The sequence below is a fragment of the Vanellus vanellus genome (genome assembly GCF_965231255.1).
Source record: "Vanellus vanellus genome assembly, chromosome: 11".
Lineage (NCBI taxonomy): Eukaryota > Metazoa > Chordata > Aves > Charadriiformes > Charadriidae > Vanellus > Vanellus vanellus.
This window is the reverse complement of record NC_138916.1, coordinates 11,696,062-11,724,057: the sequence shown is the minus strand read 5'-3', so window position 1 is coordinate 11,724,057 and position 27,996 is coordinate 11,696,062. Positions and strand designations below refer to the sequence as shown.

Here is a 27,996-nt window from a genome sequence, read left to right as displayed (position 1 = left end):
ACCCCCGTCGCTGGGCCAGGCTCGCCCTCCGAGGGGGCCGGGCAGCGGCAGGATGTTTCTCAAGCTGGCGGTCATGGTGCAGGTGCTGTCGCTGCTGGCAAGCCGGGGGCATGGCTTCCCGAAACCAGCGGGCAAAGGTAAGCACCTTTGTTAACACGTTTTCTCCATTTTCTCCGAGATGGGGAAAGTTTTGCAGGGTATAGATAGAGGAAAGTAAAAACTTTCCTTCTGCTTGGCTAAAAGCAGTTAGATACGAAAGAAACAATATTCCTGGCACAAGACACTGGATCACTGAAGTTGCAATCTAATATTAAAGAGGATAGGTGCTGGTCGAGGGAAAAGCTCTGAAGTTTTTCCATCTTTTCCAAGCAACGTTTTCACCCATTATGCAGCAGTTTCTGCCCAAGTCTCTGTCTCTCACTTGCTATCTCCCTTGCTATTCTGGATGTAAGAGATTTTTAATCTCTTGGTTGTGCCAATCCGATTATTGCTATTTTAGTCAATCTCCTACAGCATTTTTTCCCCCAATTTGTTTATGAGTTTTCTCATCAGAAAGGGGTTACTGAGTCTATATCTGTATTTCTATTACATCTTTTACAGAACCTCTCACTCTGCCCCAATCATGCCTTGTTTAAATGTTTGCCTTTCATTGTGTTCCCATTCTTCTAGGAGCACTGATTTTTTTTTTTTTTAAATGCTAGCAGTTGGCAACATATTTAACATAAATTAAGAAAAAATGTACTGTCTCTTTGTAGTTGCACACATCGTATAACTGAGTATATATATGTGGTTTTTTATTCTAGATAAAGCTATACACAACAGACAATTAAGTGTCGAAAGACCTTTGGAGGAACAGGTAAGTGAAATAAAAAATAGTTACAATGCTTTTTAGTTTTGGTATTTTCATAGTATTTTGAGCCTTCAGGTACCAGATCTATTAAGATCCTAATGGCTTAACAAATGAGTTAAAAATAGCTTTGTCAGTTAAGGAAATATTGATGACATTGGGTACAAAATCGAGTTTCAATAATTTTTAAGAATGGAGTTTCACTGTCCAGCATTCCAAAAGCATGTTGTTAGCTCCAACAGCTCACAGGTGTGTAACCCCTTTGGAACATGCTATAGGAATATAGCGGGAGTTTGGAGTGAAGAAGGAAAATGTAACTGGCATTTATCTTAAAATGGAAAGTCTATTGCAGCTTCTAGTAATGTCTGTTTCTGATCAGAGGATGCGGTAGTACTGACAAAAAGTGCCAAGTACTTAATCATGTTCTACTTAGTAATGCAAACTTCTTACTAAGAGCGAAGATCAGACATTAAGGCTTCTGCTGATATTGATAAATTAAGAGATGCCACATTTTAGTGTATTTATTCCTTCTGCCTGTTGTTGTTTTGTTTGTTTGTTTGTTTTATTTTGTATATCAGATTGCTGAAGCTGAGGCAGACAAGAATAGGAAAATAGTTCCCACAGGTAAAACATCTTTCCTGGTTTTATTGTGATATTCATAATGGTATTCAAAGAGGTATAGGATTTGATGTCATGTGTGCATTGATATATTTTCCAGAAAATAAGCCAGAGTTCAGGAATTACTCCTTTGTTGATGACCTGAACCTGCTAAAATCAGTAGCAGAAAGAGAGAGAAATGAAAAGGAGAGGGAGTCAATTAGAAGCTCTTTGTATGAACAGCAACTGGCCATTGATGATGCAGACTCCACCAAGAACCGCAGGCTTGTGGATGACTATGACTCCACTAAAAGTGGACTGGATTATAAATTCCAAGGTATTCTATAATCATCTTTCAGTGAATTTTAGGTTAGACTTCTCTTGCAAACTGATTGCAATCATGAATGTTGTACTCACCACTAAGCATGAGCTCTATTTGTTACTGGAGTGCAGTTTAAATTCTTTCCAGTTGTAGAAGCTTGTCATATTACAATTATGTTTTGCAACACAATACAAAAGAATTGCTGTTGATTTTCACAGTTTTCTTCCATGGAGGAAAATCCAACTCTGTAATTTGCATTATTTTTTTTAGCAATTTAAATTTGATGGAAGGAAAATGGGACATAATTTTAAAGGAAAATATATTTATTCTGGTTTGAAGGGGAGAAGCACTTTTAAATAGAGCTAAGTCACATATATTTGTTCCAAATGTTATGTGCAATGTTAGATAATTCTCCTCATCACAAAGCTAAAATAAGTTATCGAAGGCCAAAGAATACTTGCCTTTACTACAAGAGTAGCTAATTGACTTGTAGTTTGAGTCCTCTGAGAGTTGTAAGCAGCATTTAGCTCAGGATATTTTTAATTATATCAAAGCATGCTGATCACAGACCAAAGCTTACTCATCATATTCACTTTCCCATTGGTCATGATGATATTATTTGCCATAAGTAATGATTACATAGTTAAAACTTCATTCGCTGAAATTCAAACAAGAAGATAGTATGCTGCTTGTCGTGATCTGTTTTGATCTAAGTGGCCATATGATGAAAGTAGATACCAGCAAGATGCATATAAGTGGATATGTGAGCAATGTTCTCTCATTCTTACAAATTTTTCTATAAACAGGAGAGTATGCTCCTTACATTCATCTCTGCTCTTTCAAAAGAGCCAGTCAGAAAGCCATTTTTCAGATTTGGAAAATGGACACAAAGAAGTTTTCATTGAGACTGATGTAATGGATTTCAAAGTGTGTCTCAAACTATATTCCTGATGTGTCTAAAAGGTACAGCTTTGTTCTGAAGAGAGAAAGATATGGGCAGATATTTTTTACAAGTTGTCTAATCCAAATGAGTTAGGACAGTCAGCACACAGTTAAACTGTAATCCTTTTAGATGATCCAGATGGCCTCCATCAATTAGATGGCACTCCTTTGACTGCTGAAGACATTGTTCAAAAAATTGCTGCAAGAATTTATGAGGAGAATGATAGAGGAGTATTTGACAAGATCGTTTCAAAACTTCTAAATCTGGGGCTAGTAAGTATCTTGTTAATACTTCATTTAGCTGCTTTGTGGGTTAGTTTAATGCTCTTTTAAAAACAATTTGGATGAACACTGTGTCCAGCTAATAATGATGACTTGAGTGAAAATGAATGGGATTCAGGCTCTAGGCAAGCTTCTTGACTCATCTGGGCACATTGGTTTAGTTCTGCAATAACACTGTTGTTCCTGTGATGGCTTTGCAGCAAAATAGACCAAACTGCAGAATGTTTCTGGTGTCAAGAAAACACTCAGTGACTGTACTCCTGCCATATTTGCCCTCCTTTTTCCTTTAATTTCTCTTCTGATTTTCATTGCTTTCTTTCAAGCTGGACTCCATTGTGTCAAGCCCTATATGGGTTTGTTTTGCTATTGGAGGCTATATGTGTGGGTGGATGTATACACATCTGATGTGTGTTTGTATGTGTGTATATATACATTTATATAAATATACACATGTATATGTTTATATGTGTACATATCTATGTCTATATGTATACACACACATCAGTGAAGGTATTACACCTAATTTGGCTGTGCTCCACTTTGAAGCAAACATATTTGAAGCAACCTATTTACAAAGCTCAGGTTTCATATTGGCGTTTAATCTAGGAAACTCATAATATTCTATAAGTACTCTGCACAATTATTTTAACAGATCACAGAGAGTCAGGCCTATACCCTGGAAGATGAAGTGGCAGAGGTTTTACAACAGCTAATTGCAAATGAAGCAAAGGATCGTGAGAAGGAGTCTGAAGATTTTGATTACCCTCCAAGCAGAACAGACAGTGATATGAAAGAAAAGCAACAGGAAAGAATGGTAATTTTGTACCTAATAATTTTGATTCACTTACCAAATAGTACAAGTAGACCAACACACTGCTTTGCTTTAGGGAATAATTAGTTCAATCTGGAAACTAAAGGTGTTCTTAAAGAAATTCCATCAGATAGAGAAACGATTCATGAGTTACTTTGAGATTTAAACCAGGTCCCGTATTGAAATAACTTTGAAAAAATAGCATAGTCTTCACCTTGTAATTAGGAAAATGTTGACGTAAGATTATGATGCTATTTATTTCTCTGTTAACTCTATCACCAGAAGCAGTGTGCTTATAGATATTTTTTTTTTATGTCTTTTGTGGAGACACCAAGCAAAGCTGATCAGGATAGTTTCATTAAGGGAGAAATTGATGATACAGTGGATAACACATGGTCATCATCTAATATCTTGGAAAGAAGAAATGAGCTACCTTCTGAAGATAATTTTGAAGACCTCCAGTATTTTCCAAACTTTTACGCACTATTAAAAAGTCTTAACTCAGGTGAGCTCATAAAGTATTTACAGGAACATCTAGGAAAAAAAATAGAAAATTAAGATTCTCTGTTTTCTCCTGCTCCTTTCCTTTCCCTTCCCCACAGCTTCCCTGGTTGCAAGACACCGTGTGTTTTAGAAATGTTCTCTAAGATGCATAGCAGAAACTAATTTGATTAGTGAGTATGGCAACACATTGGAAGGAACAGCACTCGGAACTGCAAACTGTATGACCTAGGTAGCCCTTCCCATCTTGTGCTGTATGATTCAGGAGTCCTGAATTCTTTTCATTCCCGTAAGGGCATGATGAAAAACTGGCAAATTGTTTTCTCCAGAGATCTTTGCAGTAACATCCATGTCTTCTAAGCCAACAGAGATATGAGTAAGCCACAGTAGAATCCTCACAGTGATGGTACCAGTAAATGAGTCTGAGCCTCCCAGCCTTTTCACAAACCACAGGTTTGCTGTTTATTGCAATGAAAGCTCTGCACGTCTCTTCCTATTCCGGTGCTAGACATCATTGCCTTCCAGTTATTGCAGACAAGATTGTGGCACCTCGCCACAGCCCCTTTGTCAGCACACTCTACCACACACCCACTCTCACTCTTTGCAGCCAGCATATCTTCTGCTCTACAGTTTATTCTGTAGATTCCTTATCCTGCAGGAGCTTCAGACTGTCCTCATAAATACCTGAGTCGAGAGCTAGAATGAAAAACCTCAGGGCATATTTTGCTCCAGTCCAATCCACAAACCTCATATTCTTCTTCCTGTTCTTTTCATTTTCCCTTGGTAGTTTTGCATGCTAGTTCTTCTCCATTTTCTACTCACAAAGCAAAAAGGCATGTTGGGTTTAACAGGTTATCAAACAAATAGAACCAGGTCCCACTGGCTGCACATCTCTGCCTTGTCACTCGCTTTGTGCTGTTCACCTGCTGGCTTATATCAAGCTGGAGGAGAGGGGATTCAATTACATCCTACAGATGTGTGTTAAATTGCAGGCAGCAATAAAAAACCTGTTTAGCAGCTCCCCAATGGGGCTGGCCCTCTGCCAAGGCTGGGAGTACATTTCTGACTGTCCCCGTCTAACAGTGCCCCTGGCTCTGTTGGGTCCTTCAGTGACAACCTGGGGTGTGGGATGAGCTTGAGTAACTGTGTGATGGGGGAGTTTCATGCTGCTAATGTGGAAATAGCAGTAATATTGTTCAGCAGATAACCATAGTGGAAAAAGAAAGTTAAGAAGCAATGATCGTGAAGATAGTCAGAGATACGTATGGGCAAGAAAGATGGATTTTTATAATGAAAAATCATTGTTCATATTCTGTTCTGGAATCATAATTCTCCCAACCATGTAAGATTATGTTTTGCCAGTACCTGAGTCATGGTCTTGTGCACGGTAACAGTCTCATTTGGGACACTTGATAATTTTGTCATTGGACCCATGGATCTTGTAGAAGAAAGGATCTCTGAGCTATCTTCCTCATACCAAGCCAGACTGGTCTACGAAGTAGTTCACAGACAAATAAAAGAAAAAGACAGGGACTGTGTGAAACTGTATATCTGCCCTCTGACCAGCAATTTGAACTCTGTCAAGTCACTTCCTCTCAGTGTGTTTAGTGTTCTTATCTGTAAAATGGAATTAATACCATTTGCCTTCCATAACATAGACCTTTAAGACAAAAAGCTGTAAAGAAGAACCAAGCCCTGAAGTTTTAAAGTACATTGAGGTGTACTTTGCAGGAGCAGTTTAAAGGGAAACATATATGAGTTCTCTTTGCTAATCCAGCACAGCATTTTCTTTTTAGTGACTAGGTCATTTTTTATGCATTAAATTTGTGCAGAGTTTGCGGAACTGAGTTTTTCCAAGTTGCCTGAAGTCTTTGACTAGTTTTGCTTTATCCCCTCACACAGAGACAGAGGCAAAAGAGAAGGAGACTTTGATAACTATCATGAAAACCCTGATTGATTTTGTGAAGATGATGGTTAAATATGGAACAATCACACCAGAAGAAGGAGTTTCCTATCTGGGTGAGAGTACATATTTTATGCAACAGTGTTATTAATGTTATGTTCTTACTCTACCAACAGTGATAATTATATTGTCATCTTCCTTGCTCTTATGAGTCCTGTTTCAGACTTGTTCATTCAAAATGTTAAAGCTTTACTTCTAAATATTTGATCATTCATATGCTTTAATATTTCCACCTAATGAAGGAAAGGTTATTTATCGGATACATATTTAGAGGATTATTCCACTTTCACACCTGTGAAACTCACTTGATTTCAATGGCTTTATGTCAGGGGAAGATTAGCGTTTTGCTCAATTATATTGAGGTGGGTCGGGTACCTGCATTTTCCAAAAAGAATCTAGCCCTTCAGCACATTTAATCTGTCATCCGTAAGGTGCTGGAGTAGACAGGACCTAATGCTATGGTCTTCTACCAAGTACAACTCCTTCCATTTATGGAAAGTGTTACATTTTTGCACAGGAATAATTTTTGAAGCAATCTTTCCTGGAGCCATTTTGGAGTCTGTAGCTATACAGATTTTGTAAAATTGTTATAATTTCCTGAAGGGGGATTTTGGAACAGCCTGGTTTGGGGTTTTCTTTTTCTTTTGTTTTCTACACACCTCTTCTGGCATTTTCAAACTCTTATGTTCACTGTTGATAGCCTTTCTAGTTAAACAAGCAGAGCTACAGAAGAAAGGCTTATCTGCATAAGCTTTGCACAACCCTTTCATTTTTCTGAAGTATTCCTGATCTGGGTTAGCCTGAAAAGTTTTTGTATACATCAGAGCAATTTCTCAGCTTAATGAATCAGCCTATCACAGATCGTTGCCAGTCTTTCATGACTTCTCCTGGCTTGTTTGACATGGGCCATTGCAGATACATGATTGGTTGATGCAACTGTAACTGTACAGATTGATTATCAATTACTTGGCTACAAAAAATCCAGTGGATCATGATTCACATTCAGTGCTTGATTACATCTCCTCTCTAAAGAATTCATTATGTCTCTGACTAAGATTATCCCTTTATTTTCTGTGAGAAGTCCTTGAATTTTGGAATATTTGGACAATTTATGCTACAGTTCAGCTATTTATTTCTCTGGCTGCCTGTACATTTAAAGAAAGATACACATAAAGAACTGGTTGATTACAAGCACAGTGGTTTCAGTGTCATTCTACAAATGAAGATAATATGGCTTGAGCAGATATTGCCCTTACTGATAGTGTGGTGCCAGAACTTAATAGGCTAAATTCATCCCTGACGCAAGATCACTCAGATAATGGAATTACACTAGGGATGCATTTTTCCTGCTAAAATTTAGGGCAGTGGTTCACATTGGCTTTACTTTGAGTAAATAAGTACTGTAACCCTGGAAACAAATTGCCATGATGACATAGTACAGAGGGCAGGGATTAAGTTAAGAATTTCAGAAGTCTGATTTAGTCTGGATTTAAAGTAAGACTATCAACTGATGTATCAAGACTCTGCCTTGCAAATGAGTGATTTATGCATAGATGGATTTTGTACTCCATCAAAGCAACTTACTGTAGTGGAAAAAGCTTTCTCATAGGTCTCAAGTTGCTTCTGTGGTATTCTTTTTTTAGACTTGCTGTTGAGAAATGACTTTAAAGCTGACCTTCATTTATTGAGCTAATATTCTCAAATATTCAAGAACAGCAGGCACAGGAGAATCTTAGCTTCTTGCAGTATCCATAAGCATGGCAGCAGTTCTATTGCTACCCTTATTCAACTAAAAGTGACAACATAATATACCCAGTAATACTTGAATAGGTACTGTGATTTTTGGAGTTTGGGTTAGGGGATTGATGCCCAACTGTGTTTATTTATAGCAGGTAAAGGAATTAGTATGAATGTCAGAAGAAACAATTTTAAAAATTGGCAGCTTTTAGTTGTTCCCTCAGTCCAAACTCAGTGAGCAGATCCCATGCTAGTTGGTGGAAAATACCTACTGAGTCTGTGCAGATGGATTATATCTTTTCTCTGCTTTATTAGAGTAGGAAACTGCTTAAATGGCTTTTCCCCACTATGTGGCTGAAGCCATGCGTAAGCTATGTCCCTGAATTATACATTCAAAATAATAAATCATTTACTGAATCACGTCACAAGCTTTTGTGCCTCTCACATGGACGCAGAGACAGTGAATTTGAGTGCGTATACCAGTAACAGCTGGTTTGGGATTTTGAAACCACAGCATTATGTCATCATCATTGTATCCCACTCTAGGGGAAAGTATCTTGCTGCTGTAGTGAATGATGTTATTAGGTTTAGCTTTAAGTTACAAAGGATCTAGCAGCAGTGTAGTGCAAAAAACCCACACATGCACACACATACAAATGCAAGGAAGAGGAAGCTCGTGTTTTAATACACATATTCAGTATTATGTAATACATATTTAAAAGCTTTCTATATGCTAAGTATAATCTGTAACACAGAACCCAGAAAGCCAAAGTGAATGTATTCAAGTGAATGTATTCAGCCTGGAGAAGAGGAGGCTGAGGGGAGACCTTATCACCCTCTACAACTACCTGAAAGGAGGTTTTAGAGAGATGGGAGCTGACCTCTTCTCCCTGGCGACAAGTGATAGGACAAGAGGAAATGGGTTCAAGTTATGTCAGGGCAAGTTTAGATTAGATGTTAGGAAGCATTTTTTCACTGAAAGGGTTATTAAACATTGGAATAAGCTGCCCAGAGAGGTGGTGGATTCACCATCCCTGGAGGTGTTTAAGAAAAGGGTAGATGAGCTGCTTAGGGACATGGTTTAGGAGTGGTGGTGTTTTTATCAGGGTAGGTTAATGGTTGGACTTGATGACATTAAAGGTCCCTTCCAACCTCACTGATTCTATGATTCTATGATTCTATGATTCATATATATGAAAAAGGAGAAAAAGTACTGCCTACCTTTTATGGTATGTATTCCGAAAGTATAGCTCTGGAAGCATTAAAGAGAGGTTGTAACAAACTGATATAAAATGCACATTCAGCTGAAATACGTCATATTTGGTAATTGCCCTGCTGGTGGCAAAATGCCGCTATCTCTGTCATTCTTTACTTTCTTAACTAGGAATGCTGTAATTTGATGTACTGGGAGCAAATTCTTCTGTGGAGTGGAAGCCTCATGATATGTTTCTAGCCTGTTCCAAGGCTTTCAGAAATCTCTCTAGAGAGCCTGTCAGCCCTCTGAAGATTGAAAGCTGCTTTAAAATCATTTTTGCAATTAAAAGAAAGGACAAACATTGTTGGTACAGAAATCATAAGGTAATCAATCTTATGGCACAGGACCACAGTTACACAAGTGGTTTGTGAATTAAATCTGACTGTGGTATCATCCAACAAATGCTGCCCAAACAGCTGAACTCTCCTTGCTTGACCCAACCTGCCAGGGGCACAGGCTGTTACCAGTGAACAGGCTGAGTATTGGGAGAGACTTAGGACAGTAATTGAAACAATGATTGCTGTTAACAAGGGTGCAGTGAGAGAGTGGAATGAAAGTGTTGGAATCCCTTCACATAATGACCAGCGGAAAGCAGCAAAAAGCTTTCAGAGAAGTTATGACTGATTCAGCATAAAATATTTCATTATTCGTAGCATTCATACTGTTTCTGTTGCAGAAATAGCTGATACTGAATTTTCCATGCAGAACTGAAAGGACTATATCCTTCATGGTCCTGAGTGCTTCAAGAGAAAAACTGCTGTTCAAGCCAATTGTAAAATTCACTTTGATTTCAGCAGAGCAGAATAAGGAATGCATTGCATAGATACTTGCACTGTTTGAATATTAGTTTGTGAATAATATCTCACTTTCCTTCATTTTCCTTCTGTCTGTTGAGTAGTGTCACAGTGGAGATTCACTCTGATAGCTTTTCTATCCGAGCCATCTATCACAGACCAGATAAATATTAAGGAAAAGTTTTGTCTACGCCACACAAAGAAGAGGAATTTTTTGTGTGATGAGTGACTTTTCCTACATATGCCAGGCAATCTAGCTAATTTTAAAATGAAAGCATATCAGTCCACTATCATCCTGGTAAAAGCTCTACTTATAGTAATTATGTAAACTATAGGTTTATAATACATTTATTTTAATAATATTGTTGTCAGCTTAGAAGCAGGAACAAATGGGTTTTGCCAGTTTGTACAGATACATTTGTAAATCATCTCCCACAAATAAGACCAAAATAATGAGTGATTTTCAGAACCATTCTAGGAATCATTTGTAATTAGAGTGTAGTGGACCATAAGAAAAATAGAGCTTTCAAGGATGACAAATTCTTAAGAGGCACCAGTGTGTATGTATGAATTCTTTTTACACAGTACATTGATTATATTCTCCTGCTGTACATTGCTTACAAGAGTAGATCTGTAGCAAATTTATCCATTTCCACTCCAACCAAATGAAAGTTGTGTTATCCAATTAGAAATGTAAATCAGTTATGTGCACATTGTATTCTTGTGTGGAGTTCTCATTTATTGACTAGTACATGTAGCACAAACTTTTGCCATCAGTACTTCTCTGTCTCACAGATACCCCGTGATACTGCATATAATGCGTATTTTATCTAATCTTATGATTGAGATTGGTCATTTTGTTTTCAGTTTCTAAATCTGGGCTTCTCTATCTTCCACAACTGAACAACACTGGAGAAAAGAACAAGGCAAAGGAATAGGAAGAAAATTAAGTTTAAGCACTCTGTAGCTTTGCTCTGTCTGAGGAGGATCCCACTTTTCACCTGCCTGTAGGAGAGCATTTTGCTTGCTGGAGCCACAGTGTACAACACACAGCCCATAGCAGACTGGTTGGGGAGCATCCCCCCCCTTAATTAGCAGGGAAAATAGAGAAATTGCTCCAGCTCATCAGTATGCAGTGTTTGAGTCACAGCTGCCTCCCTCCATAGACCAAACCAAAGCCACCTCTCACACTGCCTCCCTTTGGCTCTGACTCACTGTCAGAATCCACACTCTCCCCCGTGACTGAGTAGGAGATTGTGTTGGTTAGAAATGGGCATGAACAGATGTCTCTGTTTACCTCTGCTACCTCCTCATCATTTGTTCTCCATGCACAATTGGAAAGAAGACAAAATTGCAGGACATACTAGCAATAGGGAGATAGATGGCTCGTTGGTGAGCTATTGCCAAGGTACACATACACTTGTTAGTTTGATCCTTTTCTAAAGTTACTGTTGGGATATTGTTTTACTATAATGCTCTCTTTTAGACAGACTGAGGCTGCATGAAAAAAAGTCCAGGGGAACAGAAGAGGCAGAAGGTCCCCTATGTTGATTGTTAACATGGCCCCGCCTCTCCATGCCAAGGAATATGGAATAGCTGTTCTACCTCTCATACTCACTCTTGGTACCCTCCACAGCTCCACTTCTGATGAAGGCACAGCTCTGCAATTTCCCTGGCATAGGCCAGTGCATAGTAGACACAATCTGGCCTTTTCTTGGCAGAGGAGGACTCATTTGAATACTGTGACTAATCCCTGAAGTTCTCATCAGCACAGATGCTGCAGGCCAAAGGTCTGATCCTGATACTTGTTTAGTTAGGCAAGAACAGGCACAGAGCCAAAGAGTGTGAGGCAAAGAGCAGATCACAGCATAGACTGGCATCATCTTTCCCCTAATCACTGTCTCCAGAAGCAGATGCTCCCTGATGCAGACTGTGTGATTTCAGAGAGGTGAGAGAAGGTGCCAGAGTGCTAAACCAGTGCCAGAGGCTGCAAGTAATATGTGGACAGTGTCATGTGGACCTTTTGTTCTTTCCTTCATTTTGACCTGGGAGATGAAGGGCACTGACAGTATTTCATACAGGGAACTGTTCATGCATAATATCTTCTTTTTCTTTTTTAATGCCTTTTTTTTTTTTTCAAAGGGCTTTTTGTTGCTACCGTAGGTTTTCTTCATAAGCATTAAAATCCTGAATTGATTTTCCCTATCTGAATTTCCCTTTGGTGATTTTCCTTGCCCATATTACTTTATCATATGACTGATGCATACAGCTGCCAGTGGGAGTTATTTAATTTCAGGCAGCTATCTTTTCTCTGCTGTTTATTTTGTATCTGATGAACCAAGGCGACACAGATGCCAGTATACTGTACTGTTCTTAGGAGGGTCAAGGACTTCCACATACCTAAAAAGTAGAAATCAGGGGTGCCTGGGATGGGGGCAGTGGGCCGAATACCAAGGAGCAGCAGTGATAGTGTAAAGTATATGTGAATAGTTAAACCCAAGATGAATTTGCATGGAGGTAAGATAAAAGGATGTGGGGACAGAGAGTGTGCAAAGGTCCCAGATAAGACTGGAATCTGGGAAATATGTCAATCACAAACCTCACTGCAACTTTATAGCTTTTCTTTCTGTAGCCTCACCCCATGCCTCATCCATGTCTGTCCCATGCTACTTCTGCATTTGCACAAACACATGAATGTTCTTTTGCCTCCACTGCTTAGATCTTATCTCCTATTTTCCTCCATTAAGACTCTCACTGCATAGAAAAAAAACAGGTGGCTATGGTGTGAAAAGTCTGTGGCAGCTAACCTCACAGGTCTTAAAAAACAGGACCACTACACCCTACAGTAAAATGGACATCACCGGAGGGTAACAATATCTGTGAGAGCATAGCATTTCCAGTATCCATAGGATCTAAATTTTCTCAGATAGCTTTTTGGGAGAGATCCAGTAGTTTTAATGTTACTAATTCTTTTTCCCACCACATTACATGCTGTCAAATCATGTGTACAAGAACCAAAAGGAATATATTACAGTTTGTTCTTTGCTTATCACTATCTACCCTTTAAATTTGCAGCTATTTCTTGCGAATATATTGCCTCTTCTTCCAATTCCCTTCACTGCCTCCTGTATGCTTTCCCAACCGGATACTTTGTAAGAAAACTCCATCTCCTCGTAGTGTCCCTTTTGACAAGTATATTGCTTAGTTCCTGAAAATCTAGGTTTTGCATCCTACCAAGTGATTTGTGTTTCTAAAGAAAGGAAGGCAAAGCTTTTATTTTTTCTCACTGTGTTTAATATCTGCATAAAAACCCCTTACTTTCTGAATTCAGTGTCTCTCTGTTGACAGCTGAGCTCTGAGACCATAAGTTATGATTTGAGATGATGATGTGGGTGCGGGGTATAGAGGGTGTCACTGAACTTTAAAAACTAAGCTCCATCCCACTCCTGCAGTAGAGGCGGCTGTGTGCTGCTTCAGTCCCAATCCGTTGTGCTTATAAAGTGCATGGTATCAAAATACTTAAAATGAGTGCACGGTCCATTTTGCAGCCTCAGGGTGGGAAAGAATTAGGAAAAGACTGCACCACGCAGGTCTAGGAGACCTGGAGTAATGCAAAGGAAATGTCTGTAGAATATTGAAAGGATATAGTCCGTGAGGTAGGGAATTTAATAAGGACAATAAAGGAGACTTGGTCAAAGCTTTGTTCACCTCAAAACACATCTATCTAATTGTGGTTTACTTTTTAAGTTGCTTTTAATCTGATTGCCAAGCGATACTGCTGCTGTTTTATTTCAAATCACTCTGACCATATTGCCTGTAATCCCTTTACAAGTGATGCCACTACCTGGGGTTTGTCACCTGATGTGTCATTCCTCATGGCAGTATTAGGCTTCAGACACACCATCATGACAAATCAGTCAAACAGGAAGATTCAAAAAGAAAATCTATGTAGATTTTCAAAAAGAAAATCTATAATGCCCTATCTTGACATGTAAGTCAGGGGGTTGGAAAGGAAACCATTTGCAAGGCTGAGCCCCATCTGTAATTCCACAATGGAGAGATTTCTCTTGTTCGTCACAGTTTAAGCAGTTTATGAGACATATGCATGATACAGATATGAGCTGACTAAAGGTCAAACTCTGCTTTTGGCTATGTTGGTGAAAATTCAGTGGATATTGACAGTTCTTGGACCTGCACTAATGTAAGCTAAAAGGAGGATTTGGCCAAAGAATTAATCAGGTACACTATTCCCCACAGAATAGTCACAAGCAAATGCTGAGATGTCCCGAGTTTTGTCACAGATGGAAAAAGGCCTTACAAACTGGTAAGGATCATCTGCTGCAGGAGACACAAGTGCCTTGGGAGAAATGTGCTTTTTTAATGCCTGAAATATGTGCATCTCATACGAGCAGTCATCAGCACAAAGCTTTCCGGCTGAAGCTGCTGTAGTGTATGAACTCATTAAGTAAACTCATTTTTTAGCTATCGTTAAGATTGATTTCAAGTACCATGATCATCCCTTTTTCTCCTTTAATAAACACTACATTTCTATGCTGAATGAAAATAGAACAGCATAGCAGGTCTTTCTGCAGAAGTTTAATGACATGAAATCTCAGCTTTAGTCAATTTGATGGGGATAGAATGTGAAACTGCCTCCCGGGTGCAAGACAATTATGCAGATGAAAAAACCCTTTACAGCAAAATTTGCAAGAGTCTGGAAAACACCATGAATCTGTCTGTCTATAGAGAAGGGTCTGTTTCGGGCTTCCACTACCGATTCTGTTAAATACTTGGATGGGTATGTTAGTTTCTGCCTCTCTAATATGATCAAAGTAATTTAATTTGTAATATTTTTTCATGTAGTATCTTTTTCCATGGATTTAAAGGGTGTTACCGCAGTGCGTTCTCCCAGAGCAAAGATAAGCATTCTGCTTTTATGCAATTCAGATTTTTGGATACCCAACTCAGAGGACTTCAGAATTTCAAAAATACTGGGAATTTGCATTTTCAGGTGCAGTTAGAAGGATCTATCGGTGTGTAGCACCTGTAGAAACTGGGCCTCGGAGGTCTTAGAATACCTACTCAAAATAGGAGCCCTCCTGCAGCATGTGTGCTTCAGTGAGTCATCCCAGATGAAAGAGCAAGTTAGAAACTGCGGCAAGGCAGAAACCAGATCTTCTGACTCCTGGTGTCTGGTTCGAGTGATGAGATTATACTGCTCCACAGAAAGCCGGCCGCCAGAGGAGTGACCTATTTTACCAACGTAGGTCACTTCCATTAGCTCAGTAGTTATTGTTCTGTTGTTTTAATTAGTGCCATTTCAAATAAGTGGCCAGCTCTGTGGAAAGGTCAGTACCTTTCTGAACTCTTCCTCTGTAAAAATTACGTTGCTAGGGAAACAATACCAGAAAAGTAATCAATTCTTGTTAGACCTCCAGATACGACATGCAGTTGCTTAGCTGCTGGCCAGGAACATCTCGCTTGAGAAGATGACTCACTCCATCAGTGTAACTCAGAGCAAACATTGTTCAGCCCTGGCCTAGCCACATATGACAAGTACAAACATGTTTTGAAACAATACCAGCTGCTAAAAACATGAATTCTGAAGGGGAGGGAAAGGGCAATAAATCCTGTTGAAGGACTGGGATTCTCTGGTAATATTCTCTCTATGCTTTAGCAGGGGAGTTCTGCTTTAGCAGGGGAGTTGGACTAGATGATCTCTAGAGGTCCCTTCCAACTCTGATAATTCTGTGATTTTGTGATTCTGTGATATATATGTAGGTGCACCAGATGATCGCCATAAACATGAACAGGCTTACATAGTTAGCTGTTCTCTGTCATGCAAAAAATATGGCTGCTTATGAAATCTTGAAATCTTATTACCATGTTACTGTACTTGACAAAGTAGTAACAGATAGTGTTTATTACTCATATGTTGAACTCAGATGAAATTGTTAGCCAAATCAAAGACTCAGAGAAACTGTAGAGTTCCTGATGGGATTTATAGACTATCTGAATAATGGAGGAGTATAAATCCTATTGCCTTCAGTGGCACATGCTGTATGTGGGTACGTGTACAACTTTTAAACACTACAGCCTATCAGCATAACAAAAACATTTGGAAACACTATCAGTATGCAGACATTTAAAACTAAAGATGTCCAAGCAGGTTATAAACCTGTCTTGTGGTGGAATCTTTTTTGTCTGCTAATACAAGCTTACCGCCACAGTGTCTAAACACAGACACTTTTAAAGCAGAATATGAAAGGCACTTATGAATCAATGCGCTTACGTATGTGTGGCATTTTAAACATTTAAATACTCCCATTTGGTTTAAAATACTATGTTCATACTTAAAATTAAGCCTAATTTAATAGATTTTGCTGGATTAAGGTCTAAAATCAGTGACATTTTTGCATTTGCATGAATTAGTGAAGGAGAATAATCTATTCATTTGAGTTTACAAACAGTTTTTAAGTTCTTAGCTGCATAATCTTGTCCCCAAAACTGTGCCTCTTGCAACAGAGAAATCCTTATATTCCCACTGGAATACTAGTATGGTACTGATTCAGAATAAAAAATAGTATCTTAACCTCAGCTGAAAGGAATTTTTATGGTTCTTTCAATAAGCTTTGGATCAAGTGATTAGTGAGGCGTCAATACCACCCCTGTAATTCTAGCTTGTTTTTTTCTTCACCAGTATGTCTGATCCAGCTTGTAACCCAGCCCAGACCTGTTTAGTTTAGGGCATATGGTAAGGTCAGAAATCACGTGAAAAGGATATGTACAAAATAAAAACAGTTTTCATAAAAAACCCATAGTGTAATGTAGAATTGACAGGGTGCAATCAGGCAGGGTGCCAAAAAAAACTGCTTACATTTTAATTTTATGTAAATCACAAAATACAGAGGACTCAGGCAGACAGGATTTAGTGATTTCTCATCAGATGGCAGGCAGAATTGCTTATGGTGATCTGCCATGAAGAGAAATGTGCTTGCTAAAAACCTAATCTTTAGATTTCAGTGCTGAGTATCTTTCCAATGGAAAAAGATGTTCCCGTCTGATGTGGGTCTTACACAGGAGATATGATCTAAAATATTTACTAGCCCTATAATATCTATTCTGCCACAGTTACCACATCTCATACTGAATATTCTAGCTGTTTATATAAAGGGAATATTGACAATTCAAAATAAAGTTTCTCAAAAATACCCCATCAACTAGCTGACATCTATCAAATTTTGGATCCATGTTTAAATGAACCTTTAAAAAATCTGGTAAAGGGGAAGAAAATTCTACACCATGTCCATAATATGACTGAAGAAATATGGCAGATTGGATGATGATCTGTACTTGTGAATATCTATTAAGTGTTGTATCAAAAGGGCATTTTTATCCCATGTAAGCATACAATGTTTATATCTGAAATGTCCATCTTGATGAAAAGGTGCTTTTACTTTCAAATTAGATGAATTCAGCTCTGAAATTTGCATAGAAAAACATTTTCTAGACTTTTAGAGCTGTATACATGGCCATGGCCGCCTACTGGATTGACTTCAGCAACTTTAAAAAATATTTGTTTAAAAAATATTTGTTTTAATCGATTCAATTTACATATTTATTCCATCTAAATATAATTTAAAACCTTTTATTAGACTTCTTTTCCAATGAAACCATGTAAAATCCAGACAGATAAGCAGTTTGGGATAATATTTTCCCACCAGGATTAAGCACATATTTCATAGTCTTGTATACTGTGTGAAGTTAATTAAACCCTTTCACTGCTTTCATCAGAATAAATTGCTACAGATACTGTTATCTATATTTTGTGACTTACATGACTTAAATAATAAGAATATATATGCACAAATTTACTGTCTTTTTGAATATTGGCTCTATTTGGTACACCTATTGTCATGATTTAGTTGTTAATTTAAGTTTTTAATAAGATGGACCAAAGTTCCATGTATCTATCTGTTTGTTCTTTTAGTGTTGGCTCTGCATTAATTCTGCAGAGGCAAGGCTGAAGACTGTTCTTTTAGATTTCTAGTTACTATTCAAACTGGTGTTGTGGAGAATATAGCATAGATTCTGCGTCATATCTGTTTAAGAATAACTGGGGTTTGGTTTTGTTTTGCTTTGATTTCTAGAAAACTTAGATACAATGATAGCTGAGCAGACAAAGAAGAAGCTTGAGAACCCTTCCACTAAAACCAGAACAAAGCTACCAGCAGGTACTTATTCTACAATTTTCTCTCCTGGAATACCTCATTTTGTTAACCTATTCAGTTAAAAGCATGCTAATCGCTTTAGAAGCCAGACTGCTAGTTAAAGATACAGTCCCTCAAGGACCTGTATCCACAGCTTGGATGTGTAAACACACAACAAGAGAGGAATTTTTACTTAGTTGTCTAATCTTTGGGAAGTATATTTACTGTCCTTTTCTTCAGTGGAGTCCAAGCATCACATATATACAAAAGCAAGCTGTATCAATGCTTCTTAAGACTTAAATAATAAAAAAAAAATAAAATCATCCTTTGTCAACTTTGGAATTAGTGAATGCAAATTTGCTATAATTTTTCTCTGCACAAAGGAATATGCCTTTATGAACTACAACTTATTGCATTTTAGTCACCTGTATTCAGCTACTCTTTGTAAGAGCAGAAACAGACATATTTCCAGTTTGCAGAGACCTGGGGTAGAGATGACCTTTAGAAACCCCTTTGAGCCATATTGCAATGAGGTTCTTCCTCAATCATCAGTCAAAATGTTTTACTTCCTAAAGATTGTATTGATGTGATTTAGAAGTGCTTTTGGTACAGTCAATATAAAAATGCTCTTATTGTTACTTTTTTAGACAAGAGTAGTGAAGAAGCAGACAGTACGAAGGAAGAAGCAGCTAAAATGGAAAAGGAGTATGAAATCTCAAAGGATTCTACAAAAAATGAAGAACAAAATGCAGCAGGGAACAGTGAGGAGCCCAGAGGTACGAAATAGCTGTTGCTTTTGCTACATATGTACGCTCCAAGTGATTGGAATCTTTTCCTATGTTTAGTATTGTTTTTCCATTGTGTTAGTGTAAATATCTTCAGTTTCTTGTTACTGGGAGTCAGCACACAACAGCTTGATTCAGAAGCATACTTGTCTACTTCTAAATATATGAAACTATATCCCTTGCTCACTATGGCCATAATCTTTCACCGAATTCATAGCCCCTTTTGAGAGCAACATGAAATGCATTTTGACACAGTAGCACAGAGAGATTTTGCTTCTGTGGCTTTTCAATGAAATCAGATCATCAGGATATTCAATATTCTGAGTGAGCCCATTGATTTCTCTGGTTTGTGTTAGAACAAGCTGGTACTGAAAGGTGCTGAAAAGTTCTGCAAAGTGAAACAATGTGCATTACGCGCTGCCAGAGGTTAAGGGTCATCAGCAATTAACCTGTTTTCTCTAAGTTTGAAAACCCTTTACAGTGAGTTAGTGTCTCAATAAGCAAACTTAGCACAGTAGTACTTTTATTATCCTAGCTACCTCAGCATGACACATAATGCCACGTGCCATGCTACATTAGACCATACTAGCTGAAGATGCCCTGTCCATGGGGTGCAAATCAGCTGCTGTATCTCAAACCAAATCTGCAGAGGACACTGTGCCTCCTTACACTATACTTCAGAGCCTGTATCCCAAAGACCAAAGACAAGCACTGCTATACTTTTAGCTAAACTGGTATAACCAAGCATTTCTGTGGTGTCCAGCACAGCTCTCAACTATTTAAATACAACTTTTTGTCTCTCTCAGCTTGTACTAGAAGTAAATCTTAGAAGTGGTTGGTGAATAAACTTATAAGACAAGAATGTGTTCATTCTAGGTCTAAGAACTTCCTGAGGGGAAGGAAAGTTGGAGAAATTAGTTTGTCAAATGATGGTTACAGTATAGTACTTCAGGCTCAGCCGTGTCCTTTTGATAGAGTGAGTTCCATAGTCTAGCTGCATCTCCAGAGTAAGTTCTCCCTCCTGCACACAAACAACTCCTCCTTCATCCGCAATTTATTGACTAGGCTTGATAGGCTTTCTTAGGAAGTGATGTATAGAGAGATTTGTCAGGTAATGAATGCTGAACTTCTGAAGGGGGATGTTTGTTGGGGCAGAAACCTTTCAGTGGGTTCTTATTGCTAAGGATCCAGCATAAGTATCTATGTTTTGTAGTCAGTTGGTTTAAAAAAATTGCTTATAATCTATTTTGCACTGATGCTGTTTTATGCTTGTACTTTTTTGGATGCGTTTTCACTACAAAGTGCTCGGTAATGAATTGCAGTAATGAAGACTCCAGTAGCTTGTAGTTCATTGCTCACCTGGTGCAGTCCTGTGGGCAGTGCAGACATATAAACTATTAGCCACTCACAGGTGGAAGGTGGCATTTTTTTCCGGCAGTGGTTATTTGAGCATAGAAGAGGAAAATAGCTCAAGATGGCTGCCTAACTTCACAGTAAAGAAAAATTGTCTCAATAACCATGGGAAGTGATAAATAACATATTTTGCCTCTCTATTGAAGATTTGTCTGTTCAGTTTGGTTCAGGTTATTTTCCTTTATCTTCAGAAAAATGTTCAGCCCAATAGCTTTTTAGAAATTTAAATTGGATCAGTATTTAGTTCTTTGTCTCATCATGCAATGCCCTTTTCTCTTTCACAGAGTATCTTACTATAAAGCTAACTCTGCACTCCCAGCTCAAAAATTACAGTATATCTAATACTGTATCCACTTACTAATGGGACCAGACATGCATAGTTGGCAGTAGTAGCCTTCTACATGCTAATCACACTAGGGGTTTTTTTCCTGACAAATTTAAGAACATTACATCAATAAAGCTCCAGCAAGTTAAGAATTCAAAATCCATTAGCTGTAATATTTCCTTAGGGGCCTTATTAGGTAATCCTTGAACTAATTCTGTCCTGTGTGCTTTCTGGTCCAAAAATAGCCATCACATCAAAATTTCAACTCTAACAAGGAGTTATCATTGTAATTTTAATACATCCTTTTTCTCATTAAATGTAAGTAGCTGTATTTCAGCTTGTCTTTCCAAAATATTGCAATCTTAGATTTGCTGTATGCTGTTAGTACTACTGAGTGGAGTTTTCTGACACTTTGTACATGAGACACTCAAAGCTCTCAGTCTTATTTAAGTCATTCCTTGCAGTCTTAACAGTTTCACCTTTGCTGAACAATTATTATGACCAGAAAGCTACAGGTCCTTTAATCCACACATGCAGTACCTGCAGATACCACCAAAAGTTATGTATACAGATCAAAAAAGCCATGATCCTAAGTTTGTGGATGATTAATCGTGCACGGACAAAACCTGCTAGCCATCTGTGGGAATTTTGCCTGACTAAGGTTGACAGGACTCAGCTTTTAAACAGAAACTAAGAATAGTTTTAATCTGCCTTTGCTGTGACCAACTTCACTCAGTTAAGCAAGCTGCATCAATCATTGATGTACGTGCCTGATTTCTCTCTCATCCTTTCCTCTAGGGAAAGCTGAGGCATATTTGGAAGCTATCAGGAAAAACATAGAATGGCTAAAAAAACACAACAAACAAGGTAACAAAGAAGGTATGAAATAAAAAAACTTGGCATTGGGGTGGGCACCATATATGTTACAAAGCATGTAATTTAAATTGTGTAACTTAGCATTGTGTTATAGGTTAAATAATAGTTATGTGAAACTGTGTTTGTCTAGATTATAGTGATAGTGAGTGATGTTAAATAACACAGGTCATGTAAAGTTAAATCAATTAATGAAAATAGTAAACTAAGGCAAATTCATGTAAACTGGCTCGAACAGCTGTTGACCACAAAACACAGTGACTAACCAGCTAGAAGTTAGTCATGGGCTGGCCAGATAGTCACGATGCTCTGCCTGTCACCAGGTAGCAGTACACCAGTTTTGTCTAGTGCTTCATTTCTTGTTCAACATATCTTTTAATTATGATTTTATACATGAGGTAAATGTATTTTAAATGTCTGGAAAATCTTAGTCCATCTGGCTACCACCATGCATACCATCACAAATAGCAATGAGTTTTGTTTCATAACCATAAATAAAGATACAAACTTATGTCACTAGCAGCGTAATACACTGGATTACAGCCCAAATCAACTGTAATGACTTGTAGCTCTCACACACAAAGCTGTGTAGAAGGGGAGCAGTGACTGAAGCAGCTGCACAGGGTGTGCTCACCAGCTGCCCTGCCGTTTGACTCTTCCTTGGAGGCAGGGCTGTATGAGAGCTGGAGGGAGGCAGCTAACAGCAGCAGGATTTCTAGGTTATTTTTCACAGATCTTTATCTATCCATATCATGTTTGCCCTCAAGATCTTACATAAAACCAGCCTCCTATCCCTTCTCTCTGCCATTGCTGGGTCTTCTGCCATCACCCGCTCTGTAAGTGAAAGTTCCTAGCCAAGGGATCCATCCCTGGGGCATGACTGGCGCCTGGCAAGAAGGATCCTTCTTGCGCCAGCCAAGCAGAAGGGGATCCGAGATGAGATTAGCCCAGGGTAATCTAGCCACCCTCTTTGTGAGCTGAAGTGTATATGAATTACATTTCAGAGATGAGTGCATGCCTACAGCACAATACATTCATTTTCCTATATACAAACTCCGTAATAGGAAAGACTTTTGTTTTTTAATTTTTTCCCTCTTAAAATCACTTCCACACAATGGCAGCGATGGCAATTAGCAACAGCCACATATACTTGCTCAAGAGTTTTCCTACCGATTCTAATAAATGTTTCTGTTTATCAATGTACTCATTATAGTAATTAAGATCTCAGTCATGTGTGGTTATTTCTCTTTATCACACACACTGACCGGGCAGCCCCTCGCTGCTCTTCATAGTAACCTTTCCTCTGCACTGCTGCAGTCTGAAAATGGCTGTGACTGCAGATCAATAGCATTTTATCTGCTTGTGAATGCATTAAGATGTACACTTTCCGCATAGATGGATTTTCATTTGCACTAAAATGGCTTTATTGTCCTCTGGCAATGGAAATGGGCCCTAAATTGAGTGTAAGTTATGACAAAATTAGAATAGTGTTCTTACTCTTCTGATACATTATCTTTATTGTGCCTTTCCATACTTTTTATTTTTGTAAAATGCTAATTCAGTTCTTCTGGGATGATGTTAAGGAAGTATAGGCAGGGTAAGCTTATCTAACCATGAATGCATTGCGCTGTTTCTTCAGTACAAGATTAGGTGGTACTGATGTGCTCATCAATCGTTTCTCCACCTCCACCTGGGAGCTAGCGGAAAAGTGATTCACAAAGTAGTTTGTGTATTAAAATGGCCAGTCTTTTCCACCCCTGTTCATGGATCGTCTTACTCACTGAATATACTTGAAGAGGTTTAGGTTTTCTTTAGGTATATGTTTGTAAATCCTTAACTTTGTATGAATTTCAATAGAAATTATTATTCATTCAATGACTAATGACTCTGGAAATGTTAATTTGCATTTTCCCAGTTTAAAAATATTAATTGCTTATTAAGGAGGCAAGTAAACTTGGGTGGTCTGGATGATTTAAAGAGAAACATGTCAAAAGCCTGGATTTTGGCCTGATTGGCTTTTGTGTCCAAAGTTTGGTTTGCATATATACAATCTATGGGCTCTGTGGGCCTATCCTTAGTATCTCCCAGACCTGACTTGATCATTGAAACCAATGCCTCATTAAGACCAGCTCCTCTCCTGTGTAAATTAACATCACTCGCACCAGTAGACATCGGCTGCTGGCAATTCTATCGCAGTTAGTCTCCAAAGAATGTAATGGTGAGTCATTTAACTAATAGGTGCAAATAGCACGTTCAGATTTTTCACAAGATACTTAGGTAGTTTATAGTTTCATAACGCTAACAGTAGCAGTTTAGGAATGAAAGTAAATTCTATAATTAATTGCACTGGCTTGATTTGAATATGCAAATAAGACCTCAATTCATTTACTGTAGCAGTTGCAAAGCTCAATGTAATGCTGCAGCTGTTGTAGTGAATATAAACCAAAGCTGATTTTTCAAATTACTTGTCCAAATTAATAGGTTGTAAATAAGTATTGGAAATTAACATTTATCAATGTCTAGAAAAAAAATAATCAAATTAAATTGCCATGATATGTACAAATTATCCAGAATTGGATAATATCTTAATGGTTGTAATCCCAGACAGAATGTTTAGTAATTAAACCTTCAAACCTCCACATAATGATCTTAGAGTTGTGAATACCATTCTAGAAGAAAAATAAGCTTTTTAAAAATGTTAAGAATTTAATAATAATAAGCTTTTAAAATTTTTTAAAAAATTTGAATGTAAATAATGTGGATATATTAATTTATTATTTGTTCTTCCATTCATTTCCATTCCATGGTATCTTTCACTGGAGACTCTCATTCTATTGACATGAATGAAAACTCACAACCTTATAGTTAAATTGCTAGGCACTATTTGTGCCTATTATTCAGACAGCATAGAGAGACAAACAGTTACATTGTCTTAAGTAATGCTGGTAACAGATCAGACATGAAATCTGGCCTCAGTACAGCAAATAGAAAAATTCCTGCTAACTCAGATATGGAGAGGACACCTCTGCAGGAGTGGGGAGTTTTGAATATCAATTTTCTGTATTACTCACTTGAAATTGCCTTATACTGTTATAAAAATGATCGCAAGCATTGATTTGCTTCTTAATGTCTTTCTATTTCTATCCAGTTTTGGTCACTCAATCATAAAAAGATAGAAATTCATTATTGTCTGGTTTGTTAAGAATGCACAGTTTGAAAGAAGGTCCTGTCACTTATTGCTGTGTGGTGATAATCAGTGAAGTACATTACAGTATTAATATATTCTGAAGGTTCTGTCTGTGGAGTAATTTATACTGAAAAATTCAGGATGTATCTGTTTTTGTGAAAGATATTTATTCATTTAACTTAATATGAACCCTCAAGACATTGATGTTTTCTAGATTACTAATTTGCGATTCTAACAAATTAATATTTACATTTTATGCCATAAATCATGTAACTGAAACTTGTATTGTGTTTATGTGTGAATATACTGGATCTGTTGCCAGAGTTACAACTACACAATAGATTACCTTTTTACAGGAAAAGTCTATTGAATGTATATGGTGTGAATCATGCTGCATAGATGCAACCGTCTATCAGAAAGGGTCTTTCAGCACTGTATTGCAGATTGACACACACAGATTGTCAAAGACTACTTTGACACAAGCACTGTCATAAAGACTACTCACTGCAGTATTTTTCATGTCAGGATATTATGTTCTGTATCAAGGTATTATTTTGATTTATTTTCAGGAAGTTTCTTTCTTGAATTTTCACTACAGGTGTTTGTAATAAGTGGGAATTTTACTGGGATTTCAATAGGAAACAGTCAATTTAATGCTTTCTTTTGAATCCATGACAATTGTGAAAATAACAGGGATTTAACAACAGCTTTTGCCACGCAGACTAGAACATCAAATCTCTGGACCAGAAAATATTCTTACTTTAGCATTTGCCAGCAATCAATCAAGAGCAAGAGATGATTATTCCTTTTGACTACTAAATGCACTGTGATGTGTAAAAAGATGTGCAGGCGTTTTGGCTTTTTAAATTGTTTTCACAAGTTGTGCTTGTGGTGAATTCTCTTTGTGTTGGATAAAGTGCATTTGTTGGATAAACTTTACAATGACGTTTCTTAGGTGAAGCAGTGTAATGGCAATGACTTACTGTGCAAATGAATTCTTATTTTTCAGACTATGATCTTTCAAAGCTGAGAGATTTCATTGATCAGCAAGCTGATGCTTATGTGGACAAGGGCATCCTGGACAAGGAAGAGGCTGATGTAATTAAACGCATATATGGCAGCCTGTAAAAAGCTTGTGGCTGCCAAACATGTAGAAAACTAGTACAGCTTCCCCCCCTCAGCCCCCGGCTCAATGACTTATGATCTGTTAATTTGAGGATATCATTAGAAATGCTCTGTTTACATAGTACTGACAACTTTCTAGACAGAAATGAAGAGCTGTAGTGCTCTGTACACTGACTGCATACTGTACTTTCCTACACTCACAAATCAACACTAAACGCCAAATTCTGACACCGAATTTCTATTTGATAGGGTAAATATTTATGTAATGTTCTCTTTCATTTATTATTTGTGTTGGGTTTAATTTCTTAGATAAACCAACCATTTCTGATGGAAAGTTCTTTTAATGCTACATCTTTTTGCTGTCACTCCACTAGCTTTCTATAGATGCAACTATGTAAAGGGCATTATTAGAAAATAGTTCATAGTTCTCTGAATAAAATATTTGAAAATAATTTACCTATTAAAGTATTCGTTAACCTTAATATGATTTTATATCCAGAAATCTTGTTTTTAAATCCTAACATCTTTTCTTTTCTTGACCCTTTTTATTTCTTTATGTAGTATTCTGTAACTTGGACTCTAGTGTCCTTAGCTAACTGATACATCTTTGACACTACAACTGCCTTTCACATTACAGAGTTATATTCTCCCCATTTGTTGCTTCATTCAGCATGTATAAACATTCTCTTTGGTGCACCATTTGATGATTGTGCATGCATAATTAGTTGAATTCCTAATGCAAGTAGCCTGATAAGGAGTGTAAATAGCCATTATTTTCTTTAAAGAAGAAAAAAAAAAGGAAAGCAATTCAAGTCATTTTGCAAGGGAAGGGGAGTTTGCAAGTAGAGATGGTTTTAGGAACATGGGCCCAGCTTTTCAGAAAGGCTTAACTTAAAGAACTTATCATATCTCAGCATCTCTGAATATGAATGCTGTGGTGCTTTTAGTGACTTGTGATCTGTGTTGAGCAGTATCAATCTGGAAAACTATTTTTTTGGGCATATATATGCTATCATTAGCCAAGAATTTGGTACCTCCTAAAGAATGAAAAAGGAAAACAAAAATGTCACCCTCATTCTTTTTCCTCAACTTGCAGAGTTTTTGAAGAATGGTTTATGAGATCTTTTATATTTAAGTGAATAGAAAATTTTATGTGTGAAGAACTCAATGAAGCAAGATCAAAGGTAAAGAAGTTTTTAGAAGAATAAATTTTAAACGGAGTTCCAGAAGACGTAAATCTGAGACTTATGCCCTGCAGCAGTCATTTGTCTAAATGGACCCCAGGAAAGCCCCATTCTCTTTAGTTACAGGTTCTTCATTAATAATTGAAGTTATCCTTGCTCTGATTTAAAAAAAAAAACCTCATGGTAACTCCTGAGATTGATACAGTCAAAAAATGTTGGCTGATGCAGAGGTCAGTATCTGCCTGCCAGTGAAGGGAGATTCTGACTTACAGCACTGCCTGCACAGCACAAAGTTCTGTAAATGTCAAATGGGCAGATCGTTTCCATCCTCATTTTCTCAGCACAGCTGGAGATTAAGAAGGAGAAGATGTGAGCAGTGTTTCTTATCCAACTGAAGTAAATTTTGGAATGCCTGCAAAACAAATTATCAACCGAACATTATCAACAGAACATTATTGGTAATAAATATTAAATGAATGTGATAGCAATGAGGTGTGACAGCATATCTATTTGAAAACTGATGATACATAAGCCCATGAATGCTTTCTAGCATACAAAAAATACGTCACTGCCTGCTCATACACATCCTGATATGGATCATTGAGTTGCAGTATCAGTCACTAATGGTGGTGTTTATTTTAAGACAAAAACTGTATCCAGAAATGTAGTCAATGTAACCTTCCTGTTTGAAAAATAGTCCAGCCAAAAGAATACCTGTTATTTTGAATCAGCATATTTGTTCTCATCTAAACCCTCTCATCTTTTTTATTACTATTATTATTTGCTAATGTTCCCAAAGAACAGAAATTCTTCTTGTCCCTATAGATCCCAGTTGTTTTCTGC

General features: G+C 37.6%; 1 protein-coding gene across 2 annotated transcripts; it reads left to right on the top strand.

Moving 5' to 3' along the window:
* Window positions 1–37: 37 nt before the first annotated feature.
* On the top strand, window positions 38–26,024 carry SCG3 (secretogranin III; the record flags this gene model as incomplete). 2 transcript variants are annotated; one of them, XM_082488696.1, is made up of 12 exons in its annotated part: window positions 38–137; window positions 804–856; window positions 1,426–1,471; window positions 1,566–1,781; window positions 2,839–2,981; window positions 3,643–3,804; window positions 4,129–4,306; window positions 6,205–6,321; window positions 18,202–18,285; window positions 18,909–19,037; window positions 21,583–21,663; window positions 25,854–26,024. In XM_082488696.1, the coding sequence occupies 12 exons, from the start codon at window positions 53–55 to the stop codon at window positions 25,970–25,972; spliced, it is 1,413 nt and encodes a 470-aa protein (XP_082344822.1). In that variant the 3' UTR covers window positions 25,973–26,024. The 2 variants fall into 2 exon arrangements, with proteins under 2 accessions (XP_082344822.1, XP_082344823.1); XM_082488697.1 differs by having other exon boundaries at window positions 53–137; window positions 21,583–21,651.
* Window positions 26,025–27,996: the final 1,972 nt, after the last annotated feature.